Source organism: Talpa occidentalis, unplaced genomic scaffold (assembly GCF_014898055.3).
Source record: "Talpa occidentalis isolate TD23 unplaced genomic scaffold, MPIMG_talOcc4v2.1 talOcc4.10, whole genome shotgun sequence".
In the NCBI taxonomy this organism is placed as follows: domain Eukaryota; kingdom Metazoa; phylum Chordata; class Mammalia; order Eulipotyphla; family Talpidae; genus Talpa; species Talpa occidentalis.
The window spans coordinates 7,339,959-7,361,317 of NW_023600993.1; the positions used below are offsets into that span (position 1 = coordinate 7,339,959).

The 21,359-nt window shown below is 51.8% G+C and overlaps 2 protein-coding genes and 1 long non-coding RNA gene across 11 annotated transcripts in view; 1 reads left to right on the top strand and 2 right to left on the bottom strand.

Annotated features, from left to right (window-relative positions):
• The window catches only part of NR2C2 (nuclear receptor subfamily 2 group C member 2), a 75,468-nt gene extending 69,901 nt beyond the window's left edge, over positions 1 to 5,567 (bottom strand). For 6 of the 8 annotated variants that reach the window (XR_005127577.2, XM_037523451.2, XM_054699370.1 and 3 more), the window contains exon 1: positions 5,502 to 5,567. The gene's annotated coding sequence lies outside the window, so the exon portion shown is untranslated. Of the gene's footprint in view, positions 1 to 4,311; positions 4,429 to 5,501 lie in introns of those variants that run through there. The other 2 variants (XM_037523460.2, XM_037523441.2) reach the window with 1 other exon arrangement.
• A 676-nt stretch (positions 5,568 to 6,243) lies between these two features.
• Positions 6,244 to 14,787, top strand: LOC129146607 (uncharacterized). The gene is made up of 3 exons (XR_008553508.1): positions 6,244 to 11,512; positions 14,554 to 14,670; positions 14,770 to 14,787. It is a non-coding gene; the product is annotated as an uncharacterized LOC129146607 (long non-coding RNA).
• The window catches only part of FGD5 (FYVE, RhoGEF and PH domain containing 5), an 87,625-nt gene continuing 80,651 nt past the window's right edge, over positions 14,386 to 21,359 (bottom strand). For both annotated transcript variants that reach the window (XM_037523547.2, XM_037523538.2), the window contains exons 18-21: positions 21,148 to 21,278; positions 19,024 to 19,152; positions 16,013 to 16,167; positions 14,386 to 15,655 (exon numbers count right to left, since the gene is read on the bottom strand). In XM_037523547.2, the coding sequence (XP_037379444.1) occupies positions 15,619 to 15,655; positions 16,013 to 16,167; positions 19,024 to 19,152; positions 21,148 to 21,278 (452 nt within the window). In that variant the 3' untranslated portion in view covers positions 14,386 to 15,618. The remainder of the gene's footprint in view (positions 15,656 to 16,012; positions 16,168 to 19,023; positions 19,153 to 21,147; positions 21,279 to 21,359) is intronic.

Below are 21,359 nucleotides of genomic sequence, written 5' to 3' on the forward strand. Positions count from 1 at the left end.
AATGAATTAAGAAGATGTGGTCTATACACACAACGGAATATTTCTCAGCGATAATGTTATTACCATTTGTGGCAACATGGATGGAGCTGGGTGGGATGATGCTAAGTGGAATAAGTCAAAAGGAAAAGGATAAATATCAGATGGTTTCACCTATACACGGACTACAGAGAACCCTAACAAAGGGTCAGGAAAAAAAACAAAACTTTCAAGCAGACCATAGATCTGAGGCATAAAGGGGGAGGGAGAGGGATCCAAACAGGGGAGGGAAGAGCAAAGGGACATGGATCACAGGTGCTGCTCTGGCGATGGGAGAACTGTGGGCACTACACCTGAGGGAAGAAAGCAAGGACTGCCCCCAAATTAACAATGATGTAAGAAAATAATTTCAATATATTAAAATACTTGCAACATTAAAAAAAAGGAACGGTGTAGAACATCTCTAGGTCATACAAACAATGACCAATTATGCCACTGAGTTACTTAGATGAGATTGTCAGTCTCTCACAAAACATTGTTTCAGGAAACAACAGTCATGTACTTTTAAAAAATACCAATGGCATTATTCAGAGATAGAACAATCCTAAAATTTTTATGGACCCACAAAAGACCCTTAATAAAGCAATCTTAAAGCTGGAGGCATCATGCTTCTTGATTTCAAAGCTTTAGTAATTAAAGCAATATGGTATGGCATAAAAACAGACACACAGATCAATGGAACAGAATAGAAGGCCTAGCAATAAATCTACACATATATGGTCATTTATCTCTTTGATAAATGGTGCTGGAATAACTGAACTGTCTCTTGCAAAAGAAATAAACGTGACCACTCTGCTACTCCACACACAAAAATTAACTCAAAACATATTAAGGTCTTGAATGTAAACCATGAAACCATAAAATTCTTAACAGAAAACATAGGCAGTAAATTCCTTGACATAGGAATCTGACACCAAAAGAATAAACAGGTTGAACTATCAAACTAAAAAGCTCTCATATTAGTCTTCTCCACAGAGGACTAACATTTAAAGTATATAAAGAACTTATATAATACCTCAATAGCAAAAACCAATTAAAATATAGGCGGAAGATCCGAATAGACATTTCCCCAAAGAAGACATACAGATAGACAGCTAAGATACACTTTCCCCAAGACATTTAGGTTTACAAAGATGTTCAACATCATTAGTCATCAGGAAATGCAAATCAAAACCACAAAAAGGTTCTATCACCTGCTACCTGTTATAAAGGCTATTATCAGAAAGAAGTAACAAATGTTGGTAAAGATAGAGAAAAGAAAATCCTTGTGCCCTGTTGGTGGGAATATAAAATAATGCAGTCACTATGGGAAAGCAGGTCCCTCGAAAAAGTAAAAGTAGAGCCATCCAGCACTATCTCAGAAAGACAGCCACACTCATTCCTGATGCAGCATTGCTTACAAGAGCCAACTAATGGAAACAACTGAAGTGTCCAGGGACAGGCAAATGGATAATGTGGTGGGGGATGTACGCAGCCTGATTCAGCCATCAAAACCAAGGAAACTCTGCATTAGCGACAATATGGATGGACCTTGAGACAGTAAGGTACTAAATGAAATGAGTGAAATAATTAGAGAAAATCATACTTAGATGGCTCTTATATGTGGAATCTGAAAACAACAAAATAACCTTATAGTAGATTGGTGGTTGCCAGAGGCAGAGGTGGAGGGTGGAAAGAGGGGGGGGTGTGTGTGTGTGGGGGGGGGGCATGTCAAAAGGTAAAAAAAAAAAAAAAAAAAAGAATTGCAGGGTTATATATTATGTATAAACAGGTTGGAATAAAAATTTTTAGATAATGACTTTCTATACCTATTATATCTACAAAAGGATAGAGGAGAATAGAACTCTTTAATATGCAGCAAGCAGAGGGGCACGCTCATAAAAAGTTGATGGGAATATCAACTTATTAAAATTTTCTGAAGGGCAATGTGTAAACTATGTTGAAAATTTTAAATCTGTGTAATATTTGGCCCAGCGCTATCAGGCAAGTTAACAGGTATTTTGGCATAAAGGTATTCAAAAACAGTCTTGTTAAAAATAGTGAAAACTAAAAACCAAATCATCAGTAAGGTATTAGCCAAACAGATTATTTATATAATAATACTGAGGGGCTAGCGGTTGAGCGCTGGGTTGCGATTAAAAATAATGGCGCGCAGACCTCTCCTGTGTCCCCTCAGCAGTGTGCTTCAGTTTCTGCCTGCTCTGCTCCCCGCTCTGGCTCTGGTGAATTCTCTCACCCTCCCGCGCTTCTGACTGTACCCATGCATACTAACTACAACTACACCATATAGTGATATGAGAAGCATTTTCAGTTTGCAGAACACTATCATCTATTTTGCTTCACAATGTTAAAAAATCTGAAAGTGATTTTCAATAATTTCACTGCATGAATCAATTTATCTTTGAAACAAAGATATTTAAAATTAATGGCTACAGAAACTTTCAACTCTCAACCCACTAAAAGCTTCTTCTCTGTTGTATGATGCCTGGGGATAGAGAAACAAAGACCAGCATTTTTAAATCCAAGAAAATCCCAGTGCCACTTTGTTACTTCACTTACAGAAATTACTATATTTCAGCTACTTCTTCACATATAAACTCAGTAACTTTCATGAAATTTAACTTGTAATTCAATTAATTATAAATGACCCATCATTTGTCTTAAAAAGAAACATGTTAAGTTTTACATATGGGTAATATCTAAGGATAAAATGGGATCTATCTGGGCCATCTTATCCGTATTTACACGCCCAGGCAGTTCTGGATCTGTGAGGGACCACTTCCTGAATTCATCCAACTACCGTGACAGACATTTTATTGGTGGCACTGCTATCTGAAGAGTTCACATGAAAAGATTCCACCAATCCACATCAGCTTTGATCTCAGAGTGATAGCATAAAAGGCAACAATTCATGCACTGGACATATAGTGCCAGGCACTCTGCTAAGTGCTGGAAGCACACTAGTGAGTAATTCCTGCTCTCATAAACTTGCAGCACAGTGAGAGGGACAAATATCAATCAATCATATTTGTGACTATAAAGTGAAAGGGTAAAAAGGAATAGAACACCGTGTAAAGTAAAAGAATTTGATCTAGCCTGGCAGTGGGCATCAGAGAGAGGTTCCCTGAGGACCTGAAGCTTGAGATGGGAAGGGGGAGGGGGGTAACCTGAGGATTTCAGGCAGAGGGAACAGGAGGTGAAAGAGCCTGTGGTAAAGGCAAATCACACTGTCAAGGAAAATGAAGGCAGGCCAGTGCATTCAGGACACAAAGATATGAACAAGATGAAAAGGCATGGAAGGGCTTTAAAATGGGGAGCAGAAAAAGGGGTCTCTACCAGGATGTCAGTGGTGGTGGGGCTGGAATAAGGTTGTGTCTATAAATGAGCTTTGTAATTTGCAAAGCACCCCATGCCGTTATCAGCACCGCTTAGCCCCATTACTTGTTCTCTAAATGAACTTCTGGTCTGGAGGCTGAGTAGTGACTCGCTGAAAGAAGAGCCAAAACCACTCCCAGTGTTCTAATCCAGTGCTTCCCGCCAGGCCACATCGCCGAAAATTCTGCTTTCATCATTCAAGTAGTCAACGTCTCCACCAGGCAACTAGAGCTGCAGAGTGTCAACAATCGCTTGGGTGATGACGATCTACCGTGTGCCAGGCACAGACGCTCTTTATTTACATTAACTCATTTAATCTTCACCCCTGAAAAGCAAGCTCTATCACTGTCCAGATGAGGTGACCGCGGCTCAAAAAAGTTTAGCAGCTCGCCCCAAGTCACACAGCTGGCGGAGCGCGGCGCTGTCAATGACACGCGACTGAGCTTCCACCTAAACACTCCCCGCCGTGCGCGTGGCGGGGCGGCGCGGGGAACGGACTGTCCCCAGCACCCTCGCGCGCGGGGACCCGACCAGGGCCGGTCCCTGCGCCCCCCGTCGGCCCTGGGCAGCGCTGATGAGCTGAGGTGGGCAGAGGCGCTAACTAACAGTGAGGATCTGGAACTAAACCCATTTTCTGAGGTTCGTCCCCGAGTCCCACACTCGCCAGCAACCCACTCCTCGACGCCGCCGCCGCGTGGCCGGAGCCCTGGGATCCTCCGCTCCCGGCTCACAGGGCTCAGGCCGCCCGCGGGGGCGGGGCGCGCAGAGCACCGGGGAGGGAGCCGCCCCCCGCCCGCCGCCGCCCCCCGCCCCCCGCGCTCCCGGGGCGGCCGCGCCCCTCCAGCCCAGGCCCCGCGGGCCTGCCGCGGCACAGCGCCCGCCTCCACGGCGAGCACTCACCCCCGCTTCTGGGAGGGCGCGGGCCGGTCCAGGGACGCCAAGCCGAGTGAATGCGCGCAGCCAAGCAGCAGAGGGGGTCACCTCCGAGTCCCCCGGCTCTCAAGGGGTCGGCGCCCTCCCGCGCCGCGCGCCCGGCGGCTCCGCCTCCATTTCCAACTGCCCCGCCGGGGCCGCTGCGAGGGTCGCTCAGGAGCCCGGACCCCAATTCCGGAGCGGAGCCCCTCAGCGACGCCCACAGGGGAGGCGCCACGTGGCGCCCGTTCGCCCCATTTCACAGCTCAAGAAACGGGGCCTCCTGGAGGGGCGCCCCGCGCCGCCGCGTCCGAGGTGCAGGCGAGAGCCCCGCGGGCCGTCCGGCCTCCGGAAAGCCCGCCCGGAGAGCCGGGGCCGCGGACTCGAGCTGCTCCATGCTCTTCACCACACTTGCCCGGCAGTTCTCGGGCAGCGCGAGGCCCGACCCGGCAGGTCACCCCGCCGCGGGCGCGTCCGCCGGCTCCCGGGACCCCCAACCCGGCCGCGCCGCCCCGCCCCCGGGCCCGCCCCCGGCCCCCGCCTCGCCCCGGCCCGGGCTCCCGCCCCGCCAGGGCTCCCGCGCCCGCGAGGACCGCCCTCCCCCGCCGGGCCAATCAGCAGCGCCCCGAGGGGCGGAGCCGCGGGCCCCGGCCCTCCCCCCGAGCACCCATTCGCTCGCCCGGGCGTCGCTCACAATGTCACCGCCCTCTTCTCCCTTCACCCTCCCCTTCAGGAAAAAACGGCGGTTGGGCCGCGGCGGCCGTCAACGGCGGGCGGCAGGCGGAGGGGCGAGGAGCCGGGGAGCGAGGGAAGGAGGGCCCGCAGGGAGGAGGAGGCTTGGCAGGAGGAGGGGAGCCCGGCCCCGCCGGAGCCATCGCCGACGAGAACAAAATGGCGGCGCTGGCGGAGGGCCAACGGCGAGGCGGGGCCGCGGCCATTCCCCCTCCGCCCCCACCCTCGCGCCGGCCGGGCCGGTCAGGGGGAGTCCGCTCGCTTCGCCCGGCCGCGGGCGGGGAGGGGAGCGGCCCGGCCCACTATGCAAAGCGGCCGCCGCCGCCCCGTGGCAAAGGTAAAAGGGTCGGGTTCAGCCGCCGCCGCCGCGGCGCCTCCATGTCCGCGCGCCAGGCCCGCCCCCTCCACCGCCGGCCCGGGCCCGCCCGGCCCCGGCCCCGCTTTACCTCCGGATTTGGCGCCAAAGCAGCCTCGAAGCCGGTCCCGTGTCGGCGGCGGGCGGCCCCCGGCGCGGAGGGCAGGGCGCGGGGAGGCCGGGCTCCCGGCGTGGGCGGAGGGCGGGAGCCCGGGGGCCGCGGGCTCGCGGGGCGGCGGGCGGGAGGCGAGACGCCGCGGCGGGAGCGGGGGCGGGCCCGGAGGCGCCGCCGGGGTCGCTGGGGCGGGGGGGCTTGTTATTGTTTTTGTCAGTGAAAGGTCAGAGTTCGTGACCCCGGTGCCGCCGCCGCCGCCGCCGCCCGCGCGCTGGTAGGAGGAGGGCGAATGTTCTCTTCCTCTTCCCAGCGCCAGCCTCGCCGCGGCCGCGGGGGGCGGGCGAACACGCGATTGGCTGAGGCGCGTGCGCGCACCGGAACGCCGCGGCCCTGCGGCTCCGGCCGCCCCTCCGCGGGCCCGGCGGCGGCGGCGGGAGGCGCGGGGCCCGCGCGGCCGGCCGGGGCGCCGGAGGCTCGGGAGTGCACGGCCGCCGCGCGTCTCGGGGCAGGGCCGGCGCGTCGCTGCGCACACCCGGGCCGGCCGGCACCGTTATTGGGGGCAGGCCCGCCCTGCCCGGGGCCCCGCCAGCCCCGCCAGCCCCGCCGGGCGCACCGGGAGCCCTGCGCCCTCCCGGCCCCCGCCGCCCCGAGTCCTCGGCGCGCGGACCGGGGGAGCCGCGGCGCGGCGGGGCGCCTGGAGGTCGGCAGCGGGCGGGTCCGTGCGGGCGCTGCACGGGGGGGCCCCGCTCGCGCAGACGGGGCGTTCATTGAGGTTTTAGAAGTCTGCGGAGGCGCCCGCTCCTGCGGTATCAGGTAAAGTGTTGACATACTCCAAACCCATCTTTTTTCTCGGCTTCCCGTGAACGTCAAGGCATGCCTCTGAACCTCGCGGGTTAATGCATCAAGTATCTGGAAAGCCACCTTTTGCAAAATTATAAATCCTGTAAATTAATTTTAAGTTATAGAAATTTTAGCTTGCTATATAAAATTTAAGACTATAACTTCTCTTGATCTTGTAAATCTTAAGATTGTAGGTTTTCCTTAGTCGGTTCTTTCTCGTTCAAGTGACAGTTTCGACTGACTTGGGAACCTACGACCGTTTCTCATCGTAGGTGCCCCGAAGTGTCTCGGCTGGACTCTTGTAAGCGGTGCTTTGTAGGCTGCAGAACGCATTGATTTTTTTTTTCCTGTGCTTTGCTTGTTATGAATAAACACTGGCGGCTCCAAGGTGGATGAGTTAACCCTTTGTCTTAAAAAATAACCATTTGGGCATTTTTTCAGGATGACCTCAACTTTGTGTATTTTCTCCAGAATGTTAAAATACTTTCATTTGCTACGTAATGTTTTAAGCACACTGTTTTCTTGCAAGGAAGCAGGGCCAAGCAAAGTTTGTAAGGTTATGGTGAACCACAGACCTTGTAGCTGAAAGTGGCCTCAAGGTGACATGATCAAACCCTCTTCTGCCAGGAAGATTTTGAGGAAAGGGATGGGTGAGAGCCAGAAAGGTCAGGTGGTGTCCCTGTATTCTGTGACACAGTATTCTGACGGTAAATCCTTGCAAAGGTGGACTGTTTTGTGATTGTGTACACGTTCTCCACAATTAAATTCAAAACTATTTAAATTATATACTCAAGGAAAAAAGCACGTATACATATATCCCTAGCAATGTGCGTGACCTTAAAAAATTAAGTTTTTAATATTAAATAATGCTTGTGGATATATTGTAAAAATTCACACTTAGGGTTTGTTTTTTTTGGGGGGGCAAACACATTATTGTAATAGATTTTGAAATAAACACTAAAGGTTTCCATAATGACTTAACAGTTGTCTCACTTTCACTGTGCTGTGAACAGGCACTGCTGTGCCCAATGTCCTGGGTGTAGGAACCAGGCGTCCTGGTCCTGCCCAGCGCCACAGGGAGAGTAAGGCCCATTAGGGCTCTGATCTTGTTTTTGTGATGCTAAAAGTCATGCTGTATTCATTCGCCCTGTTTGTAATAGTATTTGGCAAGTTTTTAGTCAAAGGTTGGTTGTTTAACATCAAAAGTGGCAACAAGCCTTCCTAACTTTAGGCACCTTTTCCCTTGCACAGGTATACTGTGAGATCAGGTCTCAGGCCTGGCCAGGCTGAGCTCTGTTGCCAGAGCGCTCTTTTCATTCCATGTATTTCCACAGAAATCACCCTACTGAGAACTTTGTGACTTTGTAACACTTTGATGGGATTTTATAATAAAAAAAATTCCAAGTTCTATTATATTGGCTATATTTCCATTTTTTTGAGTGTCTTTTAGTAAGAAGCAACCACATTGGCACTAAAGTGCTTTTAACATTGTTTTACCCGCCTTAAAAATAAAGGGTCTTGACGAAGGGAGCACTTCAGAACTGCCGGGTCCCCAGTGGTTCTGAACCATAAGCTTTGGGTGGGGCCCGGGTCAGTGCTCTTACTGCGCATCACAAATCCTGCTGATGTCCACTGCAGGCCTGAACCACTCATCTAATTCTGAACATGCATGGCAGAAAAGACATTCTTTTTGTTTCCCCTTTTGAAATGCAGTGTAGAAAAACTTCTTTTTGGTTGATTTTAACTCTCCAGGAGCCTGATCACAGGATTGGGGCTGGATGGGCATTATGATCTGTTGGGCCATATCCTTGTACCCTGCGTGTGTGTGGCTTCTGCAGCTCCCCGGCTGTAAGCCCTGTATTGAGATGTACCTAGTGATGGAGCATCTGGTGAATGAATGCTTTTCCAGTACCACGTATGGCAAGCAACATTCATGTCATTGTTGCATTTTTTTAGAACATGAATTCAGTGAAAAAACTTGATCACTTCCCAGGCTGGGTTGTGAACTTCTGACTCCTTAAACAGTGCACTGTGAAGGAGACCCAAATGTTCCCCAGCGCCCCCACAGCATAATAGCTTATGCTTTATTATTACTAAATATAGTAATTAATGTTTTTGTGAAACTTGCTTATTTTATATAATTATGACCCTTTATAAAATAAACTTTTAAACCTGATGTCATTTGCCGAATTTTTTTCATCATGTGGAATCATAACATCTCATTGCTGAATACCAGATTGCACAATCCCACACGATCTTGTTTAATCTTTACAACAATCTTGTGAAGTATATGGTGGTGTCTTGTTTTTAGGCTTTAAACAGGGTTACTTCTGCAAAGCTAACAAGTGGTAGAACATTTAGTAAGTTATTTCTGTTTTCTTCTCTCCTGTCCTTGAGAGAGGGAAACCCTCTTCTTCCCATCTCTGTGATTCTAAATTGAGCCCCACTGCACTAGATGGCTACCTGGAGATGCCTCAGCTTCTATTCAGCTTTATATAAATGGCCTTGGTTCTTCCCGAGAACAGAAAGACCAACCCTGTGGTGGATGGTGGCACTGGAGCAACAGCTACAACTGAAAGTCATGCCCCTAGAGCTTCGAACTTGGGGCTTACAGGCCTTAAAAACGTGATCAAGTTGTACTTAGCTCGATACTTGGGGCATGACAGAAAATTATTTTCTCATTAAAAATGTACCTGGCCTGGGCCTCCCCGGTGGCGCAGCGGTTGAGCGCTGGGTTGCGGTTCGATTCCCGGCTGCTCCCCGGCCACCGGAGGAGGGTCCCACATGGCGCGCAGACCTCTCCTGCATGGCGCGCAGACCTCTCCTGACGCCCACTGCTCCCCTCAGCAGTGTACTTCGGTCCTTCTGCCTGCTCTGCTCCCTGCTCTGGCTCTGGTGAATTCTCTCACCCTCCCGCGCTTCTGACTCTACCCAGTGCTTGCATAAATTAATAAATAAATAAATCTTTTAAAAAAAAAAATGTACCTGGCCTTGGTCTCCTGTTTTAGAAAGTGGGCTGCTGGAAAGGGTGTTTGGTTTTTTTTAAATACTGCCTACTAGAAACTCAAATCTTGAGTCTGGGAGTTGTTCACTATCCCAGCACCACCCCAAAGGCTAATCTACCTGGGACTGCTGACCTTTCACTTGGGAAGTCCAAAAGTTAAATAGAGGCATCCTGTGAATTTCTTAAGAGATTATTTCAACCCCACAGCTTGTTCACCACAGGCCAGAAAATGCTCCTTAACAACCAAAGGTTCCTTTCCCCTTGGGGGAAAATGGGATGTTGCACTGAGGCTTCTGGCCTTGGGGAAGTTCTGTGCACTCCGGAACAAGGGTCTAAAGGACATCAAATTATCTGAATTTCTGCCCTTGCTTCCCCTGCCCCATCCCAGTTCAGGCCTTCTATTGCTTTTGTTTCCTGATCCAACCTGTCTCCACCAGGCTGCCTCCAGACAGCCTGCCTTCATGCTGCTACCTCGTGTTCTGAAACAGCCTTTCTTAGCCCTGTTCCTACAGTTACTCAATGATTCTGCATTGCTTAGGTCTGCAGTGCAAACAATTGGTGTAGGTCTGGCAGTTACCTTAAAGAGTAGTAGGCTGCCATATAAGCACCGTGTGTTAAATGGTCCTAGCAAGACCTGAGAGCTCACTACCCACCTAAAGGGGCAGCTTCTCATCACCTGGAATGTGGCCCCAGGTAGGTATCTTGATTTCTCAAGAGAAGAAATTATCTGGATTTCCGCCCTTGCTTCCCGCGCCCCTTCCCAGAAGTCCAGATTTATAAATGTGAAGTCTGGGGCTTAAAAATGTTGGCCTTTAATTTAGTAGCTGTTAATTTAGTAGCTGTTTTCTTTAACTATGTAGCAAATCTGCATCTCTTAACACAGACCTGAGGTTTAGAACCAGTTTGGGACCTCTGACTACTCAGACCAACAGCTGAGCCAGAGCAACTCAAGTCCTCCACAGGGGTCTGTCCGCCGTGAGATTAGAGCATCACTCAGGGTCCTCTTCCAAGAAGAGCGCTGTTGCATGCAGGGAGAACTTGGATTCCTTCTATTAGCATGTTTTCATCTTCCACGGAGAGGGAACTTGGCATGCAGTAAACAAGTCCATGCCTGGGTTAACTGTACTTGGGGTGGGGGCCTATTACTCCGGCTCCCAGCCTGCCAGGTGTTTAGCAGGGTTAGGAGGTGAGTGGAGAGTCCCACTAGTTAAGTGTGGCCAGGATGATGTGTCTCACCTAGGTCCCCGGCAACGTGAATGCCACCAATGCCCACGCTTCACCTGCTGAGGGCTAGGAGTCCTGGTCCAGCCTGAATGTGGCACTGATAGTAGTTGGCGTTCCATTCCCAAAAGCTGGGCACTTGAGTACCCCAAGACTAAGATCAGAATGAGGAGCTTGAGTCACTGATGATCTTCCTGTTTAAACTGGAAAGTGATACAGCGAGAGCTCCAAGGAGACCTCTGCACACAAAGGCTCCCTAAACAAAAGCTAGTTTCAGCTTAGAATTAGGATAGTGGCAGGAAAGGGGCTGGATGCATTTCATCTGGAGGGGGATCCATGGGTTCAGGATTGCACATGTGCATTCTTAGATTATGCTGCTTCACACATTCCATGTTCAGAGGATGGCGGGCAAATCTCAGAGGTAGAGATCTTACTGTGGTGAGTCTGTGGGTACTGTAGGTCAGTCGGCAATCCTGTGCGCTTGCACAGTGGTTTATGCTGGTTCTGCTTGGGGCTCCAGGCTCCCCTGATGCTGCAAGGATTCTGCTGTAAAGGTAACTTGACATACAGTAAGACAGGCATTTTATAGGGCATCTGTATGTTGCTTGCCCAGGGCAAGATACTTGAAACTACCACTCAGCTATTTCGGGATCCCGATGGCCAACTCCTTGCTCCCACTCTCCGTCACGCAGACTTGCAGGTCCCCGTAGCATCACACGCCTCCTAGCTATACCTTGTGTCCTTCAGTCCTCAGTTTTGTCCACTTGTTTTTCCAGAGAATAAACATCCTGTCTCCTGCCTGGACAGGGAGAGGGCCATCACCTTCCTGTGGCGGGTAGGACTAGGAGATGTGATCCTCCACTGGTCCTCACGTCTCCGTCCCACCCTGGCCTTCGCTGGCCCCTGTGCCTCTCCGGGGCAGGTAGGTGTCCCCCTCTGCAGGTGCAGGGGGTTAGCTTCTCCCTGCCGAGTTCACTGCCCTATCCATGCATGCTCTACCTTTCAAAAGTAAGTTGGTTTCCATACCCTAGGCCTTTCCATTTTTTTTAATTAATTAATTTATTTATACAAGCACTGGGTACAGTCAGAAGCGCGGAAGGGTGAGAGAATTCACCAGAGTCAGAGTGGGGAACAGAACAGGCAGACTGATGAAATACACTGCTGAGGGGAGCAGCGGGCGGCAGGAGAGGTCTGCATGCCATGTGGGACCCTCGCCGGTGACCAGGGATCGAACCAGCGCCGCAGAGGCCGGGGGCAGCTTTGCAGCCCAACACTCAACCGCTGAGCCACCAGGGGAGGCCCCTTTCAATTTTTTTTTAAGTTGTATCTTTTTATTTTTAATTTACTGTCCTTGTAGAGGATCTTGAGAGGGAACCAAAAAATTCAAGCTTCTTGATTATCTGTGGCTCTGGTATAACCACATCAAAACTCAGTAGCTTAGGGCTCCCCTGGTGGCGCAGAGCACTGGGCTGCGAAGTTGCCCGCAGCCTCTGCAGCACCGGTTCGATCCCTGACCACCGGCGAGGGTCCCACATGGTGCGCAGACCTCTCCTGCCCTGCCCGCTGCTCCCCTTAGCAGTGTATTTCATCAGTCTGCCTGTTCTGTTCCCTGCTCTGGCTCTGGTGAATTCTCTCACTCTCCCGTGCTTCTGACTATACCCAGTGCTTATATAAATAAATAAATCTTTAAAAAAAAACAAACAACAAAAAACTCAGTAGCTTAAATGCTATATAAGCTGAAACTAGTTTTTGTTTAGGGAGCTGTTGTCCACTGCTTCACCTGCTGTGGGCAGGGGGGGCGGGGTGTAGTAGAGGGGGCCTAGTAGAGTAGCCCAGGTTCTGGTGGTAGAATGCTGCAAATTTGGGGTCTGAGACACACACCCAGCTAGGTGCCAGACTGTGTACTGCTTACACTGACTTGATTCCATTTCTGAAAACATTCCCCCTCTTGAACTAACTTCCCAACTATTCACACCAGTTTGAGGTTGGTTTCCTTTTACTTAATGTTGAAAACAGGCATCTTCTAAGTGTGGACACATTTTGTCTTCTCAACTGACCATTGGTATGTGGAACCACAGAAGCAACCCACAGCAAATAAGGCTGAAGCAGTTTAACAGAAGAATGTTCTAGCATGTTGCTGCCTAGGCTGTATAGCAGAAAGTCATGCTCCAGCCTGGCCCAGGTGGCCTTGGTCCCCATTTAGGGCTTTAGTGTCCAGTGAGGACCTTTACACTGTCACCTGTGTAAAGGCTGGCCACTTGGAAGAGGAAGAAAGGGCTGTAACTGACCACACTACCCTGCAGTGGCTGCGGCAGGGCTGGCGGGGTCCTTGGCACTGGCCTTCGGGGTGTATGCCCAGAGACTGGCTCAGGCATGAGCCCCTTGCTCCACACCTGCACGCAGGATCAGACTACCCCAAGGGAAAATGAGCCTCAGGACTCAGTGTATTTTTGGCCTTTAGAGAATATTCCTAGCATCCAGGACTCACTCAGTGTCCTGGGGTGTTGCCATGTTTGTTTGCAGTGCGCTTTGTATCAGTGATAATGAAAGGAAGTTGTTCTACTTACCCAGGCCAACCCAGGCGGAAACCACACTCAGTCTGTGGGAAGGTACGAGGGCACCAAAGCAAGGGAAGTGCTGCCTGCTTGCAGTAAAACCCTAGGTTTTAGCAAGTTTTGCTGACCCTGAGACGCAGGCAGAGGCTGGATTGTGGCAAGATGTCCACAGCAGGGAGAGGGCACACAACAGCACAGGGAAGGAGATAAGATCCGAGAGCCTGGTGCTCCACCTGCCCGTGTGGGCCTCTCCCAGCCTGGTTTGCTGCCAGGCCAGTCTCCTGGGGAGGAGGCGGCTGCATCTCCCACACAGCAGCACAGAGCAGGGCCACGACTTCATTTTCACTTTGTATGTAAAACCGTGCCACCCTGTGTTCTCCTGGCGGTCAGGCCACTTCACAAACCTTTGGCTGGTGCTTTTCCTGAGCTCTTCGGGAGGCTGCAGTGGCCTCCACAGGACAGGTGGAGGCACCGAGGCTCCAAGCTACTGAAGGCAGTGGCTTGCCCAGGGCCTGCTGCTCTGCCCCAGCTCAGCGCCGCTCTGGAGACAGCCTGTGCCAGAGGCTTGGTGGAGGGGCTGCTCTGTGCCCGGGGAGCAGGGGCCTCCAGCACCGTGGTCTGGGGGAAGAGCTGGCCAATTGGGCCTGAGAAAAGGTGCCCTCAGGGCAGGTGGGTGCCTTCATCCCAAGTTGGTCTGGGTAGGCCCCATGGACAGGTGGGTGACACTGCATTCTTGGACCAGATCACACAAGGAGGAGGACAGGGAATGAGCACTTAGCAAGGTCCAGGTGAACCAAGCAGGTCATGTGCAAGCTGTGGTGAACCCTGGGGCCCTGCCACTTCCTTGCACGAAGCCCACTGAGTGTATTTGGTCTATAACCCAGCATTGTTATTAGAGTAACCATTCGCTGAGGAATAAAAGCCCTCTTACCTGTTCTTTACGGGCATCAGAAACAGGGTGCTATATGGTGAAACAAACCTTCAGACTTCCAGAGGCATCGTTCTACCTGGAACTCAGAAACAGACAATGGGCATGAGACGGGGCAGAGGGCAGAGGACAGGCTGGGGAAACTCCCAGCCTCCTGCTGAAGTCTTGTGCTTTACAAGGGTTTAAAAGGTCTAGAAGGCCCATTAAATCCCTGTGATGTTGAAACGATTCCATTGGAATAAAGTCCTCAAAAATTAACAGGGGCCTATCTAATCACTTAGTTTGAAGCAGTTATTAAATGTTTAATGCAAACATTTTAGAAGATGAACTGCAAACTAGGGGGGAAAAACCCTGAAAATATTTAAGGTATGTAATTCCTTGAGATAGTGCTTTTTATGAAAGGTTTGTCAGTAAATGCAGCAGCAGGCTGGGACAAGAGATCGGAAAATGATGTGATTTTTTTTTTTTTTTTATTTGGAGGAGAGTAACAAGGGATCCCACCTGCCCGCCCTCTGCTTTATGTAAAACAGGCCCAGCACGAGGAGCAGCCATAAGCGGGCAGGACTGAGCCCCTGGCCCCCAGCGAGCATCTTCCAGGTGCAGCTTCTGTGCTCCCTCACTGTGTCCAGAGCCATTGGCCAAGGTCACGGCGCTCCCCCTCCGACTGTATCTTTTTCCCTTTGTAACTTTCTCAAGGCTTCAGTCACACAGCGGAAGGGTCACCGTGTGGAAAAGGAGCACAGGTTCTCACACACGAAGGTGCTGGCTCGAGCGAGCGGGTCAACACAGGAAGGCACACATCAATGGAAACAGACCCGTCTCCTGGGAGGGTGCGGAGAGGCCGCCTGGTCGCGCTCACAGTGCTGGGGTGCTGCTGGGGACCCATGGGGTGGAGGGAGGCTCCTCTGTTAAGTCACGTGATCCACTGGAGGAGAAAGTCCCCCCTTCTGACCCAGGGCCTGGCCCCCAGGAAGCATGCCTGTTGGCACCCCTTTTCCACATGCCCTTGTTGAGTGCTGCTGGCAAACAGGTCCACAGGTCTCGATCTGCTCGTGAGTGAGTCACTGGGAAACATCACACCGGAGGTTGTCGCTCAGTAAAACAATAAAGTGCTTTCAGCGAGAGGAGCTGTTCTTACTGTGGTTTCTAGTCTCACCTGAGGCGCTGAAATCAGCAACACGCAAGGCGACGATGCTCACCAGGAGTAAAAACTGTAAAAGCTTCTACTACCAAGCCTTGTTTCTGAGACAGACTTTTCCATTGGTTTCCATGTCTTCATGTTGCTCAATTTTTTCTCACTTCTGGATAAAGAAATGGTTTATGCTGGGGGCGGGACGCGGGGTGGGGGAACACGAAGACAGAGGAATGGTCCATAAATATCTCTTCAAAGTTCCACTTGTGAGGGTGTGACCGACGGGGTTACAGAGAAAGGTCAGGCCCCGTGCTGAACCCAGATGCGGTCCTGCTGGGGAGACCGGACTGGCTTCTGGAAGGGTCCACGTATCAACCTAAGAGTTTATTCCGAGCCCACACGCTTGCTGACTGCTATAACACGCTTGCATCCTCCATGGCCTCCATCCACCTGCAAGACAGAAGAGGGGGACACTGGTGTCCTGCTTCTGCCTGTGACTCTGGTCACACCGCCTGTAAGTGTCGGGATAGACGCCTATCAGCCCAAGGCCAGGGACCACGCCACCTTCACATCTGTTTACCCAGCATTTAGCAAAAGGCCTGGAATGCAGTGCACAGATTTGCTGAACCCATGCATGCCCGTGTGAATGATCACAATTATCTTTAAAAATCTCAGGAGCAGGAACAGGGAGTTCTGCTGTGGCCAAAGGGACCTGACGGGACAGGACAGCTGGAGAAGAGCCCAGCTCTGGGGCCCGATACATTTTGTTCTGAGAGAGGCAAGGCGAGGGCGCGCGTGGTTAGGTACCTCTGAGCTGCACTGGTATCCTCTGCTCTGAAGCTATAAAATAGGGTTTTCTTGTGGAAAAGGTGAAAAACAGGCCCTGCTTCGCTGCTGCCCTCTTCCTTTTCCGGTGCGATGGTGAAGCCCAGCAGGGGCATGCTCTCCAGGGCCACCGCGTCCTGCAGACGGCAGAAGGGACATAAACCTGAGCCATGGCGGTCGGCAGCGGGGCCTCTATTGATGCCGCCTGCGTACATGGAGCCCTTGTGTGTGACGCTCAACCACCCTCTGCCCCCAATTCCCACCGGAGCAGTGAAGAGGAGGGGAAGAAACTAACATTTTGGACGACGTATCAGGGCCATTTTCACTCTCACACTATCTTATTTAATCTCCATGAACCTAGAGGGTGTCACCCCCATTCTGAAAAGAAGCTGAGGCTCACAGAAGGCCACTTCTTCCCTGGATCACACTGTGAGTAAGGGACAGAGCCAGAGCTCTGTCCACAACCACCTGCTCATCCCACATTCTTGCCACCCACTTGAATTGAGGGCTGCTTCCCATAATACTCTGTACTCACCCCCGCCACCCTCGAGCCCAGCAGCTCTGCATGAGTGGCCCGGGTGGGGTTGGGGAGTGTCTAGACAGGAAAGCTGTTGACAATTCAATGACATGAATTCAGAGGACATAGATGGGTCTCAAAATCATAGTGTTCAGTGGACAAAGAGGTTTTTACACATAAAGACAGGTTTACATTTGTGTGGAAATACATGTTCACAAAATGCAACACTACAAAGCCACACGTGAATGAAGGATCTAGCTGGATACAACTAGAGTGATCTTGGGAGGAGGCAAGGGAATATTCTGTGCTCAAAACAGAATCTATTTTTCATTTTCAGCAAGTGCTAGAAAGGAAAATTCAACATCCATTTATGATAAGATTTTTAATTCCCCTTCTTTCACTTATGGCAAGTTTACTCAAATCCCCATCAGTAAATTCAACACAGAAAAATAAATAAATCATTTTCCTTCATTTTAAGGAAATGACAAGGAGAAAGGTCTCCAATTTATAGGGATTTTTTTTTTTTTTTGGCTTTCCAGAGGGGGAAAAAAAGTCAGATAAAGAACAGTTTTCATCATCATAGAAAGTCTCCAGATGTTTCTTTCCAGTCAATCCCTGTCTGCCCAGGGGGTGGGGGCTTTAACCCCAAGGGAACCACTTTCTGATTTATATTATCAAGAAATATTTTGCTCATTCTTGGTTTTCATACAAAATAATAGAGTAGGACAAGAGTAAAGATAGTTTGAGTCCGACATATTTGCACGACCTAATGTGCTGATATTATGCATTTCTTTCTTGTCTTTTGGTTTGCATCATAAGACTAAGGCATCTACTCTTATGCTGGATTTTTATTATAAATGCCCATTGCACATCAAACATTTTCTTCAATATTTACTGAGATGATCATACCCTTAATTATTAATACAATTAATTTAATTGTTAATACAGTTAATTAAATTGATTTTCAGTTGTTAAAAAAGAAGGAAAAGGAATAAAAAACCTCTCAGCAATCTAAGAATAAAGGTGCTTCCTTCATCTGACAAAGGACTTCTGTATATCCCTACAGCTACCATCACACTTAGTAAAATATGAAATGCTTGCTCCCTAAGGTTCAGAACAAGGCAAGATGGTGCTGGTACTCACTCTCACCAAAAATTCAACGTGGTACTAGAGGTCTTAGCTATGGCATTAAGGGGAGAAAAAGAAATGAAAGGCATAAACATTAGAAATGAGGAAGTAAAACTGTATGTGCTTGTTGCAAAGGACACATCTGATTATAAAACAACTTTTGGCAATAAACAACTAATTGGTCACAGGATAACCAATTTCTTAATGTCTATTAGCAGCAAACAACTAGAAAGTAAAATAAGTTTCATTCAAAATACCATCCACTAAGTAAAATATTCAGGAATAAAGTTAACTGACGTTAAGTCTGCTAAGAACTACAAAGGATTAAAAGATAAACTATGGCCTCCCTGGTGGTGCAGGCAGTTGAGCGCAGCACTGTGAAGCTGTCTGCACCCTCTGCCTGCCACAGATACACCCATATGGCGCGGCAGACCTCTCCTGTCTCGCCCGCTGCTCCCCTCAGCAGTGTATTTCAGTCAGTCTGCCTGTTCTGTTCCCTGCTCTGTCTCTGGTGAATCCTCTCACCCTCCCACACGTCTGGCCTGTACCCGGGTTCTTGCATAAATAAATCTTTTTTAAAATTTTTAAAAAAAGATAAACTAAATTAATGAAGATTTACACCTAGTTCATGAATTGGACAGTTCAATATTAAGTTGCAAATTCACCCCAAACTGACCTATAACAATACCTGTCAAAATCTCAGCAGGCATTTTTTTTTTTTCTTTTGTAGAAACTGACAAGTTTATTTGGGCGCACACCTAGAATAGGTCAATCTGGCCAATCTTTAAAGAGAACAAGGGCGGAGGACTTCTACAAGCTGACTCTGAGGCTTGCTCTAAAGTGACAGCAAGGCAGGCAGGATGGCAGGGGGTCAGCGAAACAGCGCAGGGGCTGGCAGTGCCCTCTGCACGTTCCCCAGCAATGGAGGGGCAGGGTGCCCACCCTCTGCAGCCGGGCAGAACTTTCAAAGCAGACTTAGCCCGGGGAGACCAGCAGGCGCTGGGGCCTGGCCGTGGAACAACTCCCCCTGGGGGTCAGGCGCCGCCCGGGTCAGGACCAGGCGCCTGGATATCCCAGGACCTCGCCTACCGCCCGGGAGACACCCACAGAAGACATTCTAGAAAGATAAAAACTTGTTTTCCCCGCAGAGGCACTACCACGAGGCAGCACAGCCCCCGACAAAGAGGAGCACAGACTAGAAGGGCCAGGGCTTCCTCCGCGGGCCGGACCGTGCCCCAAAGCAGGGGGCGGCGCGGGGCGGGCCCGTCTCCCCAGGCCCCCCGAGCGCCGGCCGCGCCCCGGGCCAGCACCGCCCGCACCCGCCCGGCGCGGAGGGGCGCCCCACTACCTCGCTGGCCGCGTAGGTGTACAGCACTTTGCCTTTGACGACGAACCAGAGCTTCTTCCAGGGCCTCCTGCCCTTCTTACAGCGGCTCAGGTAGCCGCTGATGGCGGAGCCCTCGCCGGAGGCGGCCACCTGGCGGGGCAAGCAGAGCGTCAGGTGGGCCCTGGAGGGCGCGCCCGCTCACCGCACCCCCCGCCCGCCCGCCAGACGCTGCCCTGGGGTGCGCGGCCCTCGCGGGGACCCCGGGCCTGGTCCCCGCCCCATCGCCAGCCTCCACCCCGCCCCCCAGGCCAGAGCGCAGACCCTGGAGGAGTGTCCAGATCCGCTCGCGGACTGTCCGGCTGTCTCCTTCCCGCAGGGAAGGAAACGTCCTCTCGGCGGGGCCTGCTCACTCCTCGGGGTGCGGGGCGCGGCGGCGGGGGGGGGGTCCCGCCGCGGGTCAGGGGCGGCAGCGGCACCCGCGGGCGGGGAGCACGGACTGCCCGGAGGGCGCACGCCGAGCCAGGCAGGCGGGCAGAGGAGGGCAGAGAGGGGGGCGTCGCTCACGTGTGGGATATAAAGAAATAAAGCGAATCAGCGGAAACAGTCAACCCCCTTGAGTCTGACAACAGAACAGGGGTGACCAGAGGGGAGGGGAGGGGGCTGACTAACGCCTGGAGAGCGGCAGGTGGGCAGGGACTTGGATCCCTCAGCTAATACTGCCCGGAGCAATGAACCCCAGGGTTGAAAGAAGCTTCAACCAGCTCCAGGATTTTGAGAAGTCCCGGGAAAGGAAGCTCCCTCTCAGGCAGGACCCTGACACCCGCTGCGGCACCCTGGCTACGGGAAGAGAGCAAGTCTGGGAACCTCATCCAGCAGCCTCCCTTTCTCCAAGGCCGCCCAAGCTCGGGCCAGCATGCCTGCGCCTCCTCCTGGCCAGCAGGTGCCGCTGAGTTCCTGGGGAACACGAGGCCGCTGTGGGAGATGGAGCGGGGGCTGCAGAGCCCCCTGAGTGCAGTCTTTGCTGGGTGATAAAATGACTGTCACTCTGGGCAACTGTGAAGGGGCTACTAGAGCACATGCACATGGCACCCACGTCAGAGCAGCCTCATCCCAGAAGGGTCAGGGCAGTGGCCCCCAAACTCCGCACCCAAGAAGAATTTGGGTTCTGGGAGCGAGAGGGACACTTCTCAGTCCCCAGAAAGGAAGGCACTAAATAAACAGTGGGGCAGCTGTGCCATGTAATGTGTTTGAGTTTAAGTGCAAGAGCTCAAGTGAAATAACATCCAGATAAATGACGGGGAAGAAATGTAAGGAGAGTCAAGATAACATGGTTGCTCGGGGGTAAAAAAGGAAGACGTATGGATAAACATCTTCTGCATCTGCATTAAAGTTTCTGGAAGGAAACTTGATGGTGGCTACCTGAGGGGGTGGGTAGGACTGCAGGAGGGGTGGGCGGGAGAGAGAGACTCGCTTTTTATATCACGTCTTCTTTCGTAGGCTTTGTTGACCGTGTATGTGTTATTTCCACGTTTTTTAATATGCAAAAGGAATTAAGTTAATGGGCAGAGTGTACCCGCTTAGGGTTTTCAGCCCAAAACACTTTTTCAATCCCCTGCCACCTGCTACTTGATACTGAATATTAATGACCATCTTGGAGAGAGCCGATGACACCTGTTTCCGGGGCGTGTCCACACTCTGCCTGCGACTGTGACGTGTGCAGCTCTATAACCTGGCCGGAACCGAGTTCAGCCGTTTCCGAGGCTTCCTGCAGAGTCCCTGGTCCTCCAGGAGGCTCACCCTGAGCCCAGCTGGGACCCCGGGCGAGGGCATGCCCGAGGGCCGGAGGGGAGAGCTGAGCCAGGGCTGAAGCTGCTTTAGGACCCAGGACCCCACTGATCTGTGTGTTACCCCCTGGGGACTCAGCCCTGGGGAGGAGGGAGGAGAAGGGGGAAGGTGCCCTCTCTGGGGCAGGCCTGTGCGTGAGGCTCATGCGGAGGGACCAGCTGCTGCCCTGGTTAGTAGAGAGTCAGTCCCCGGCTTCGCCTCTCCCTCTTGGGCTCCTCCTGTCTGAGAGCCGGTGGGCAGCGGAGCAGGAGGGGAACCTTCCAAACGCCCTCCCCCCGCGGGGCGGCCCACCTGCCTTACCTCAGTCAGGGCCGACGGGACTTTCTTCTGCTTCCTGAAGGTCGAGGGGTGGATGCTGTGGAAGACGGACGAGAAGGCGCTGCTGGAGAAGCGGGCTGAGGACAGGGGGAAGCTCATGCTCACTGGCCGCTCTGTAACCAACAAGCGGGGAGATGAGGTGAGTGTCAGCGGACGGGGTCCCGGGCCCCGGAACACCTACTCCTGCAGAACCA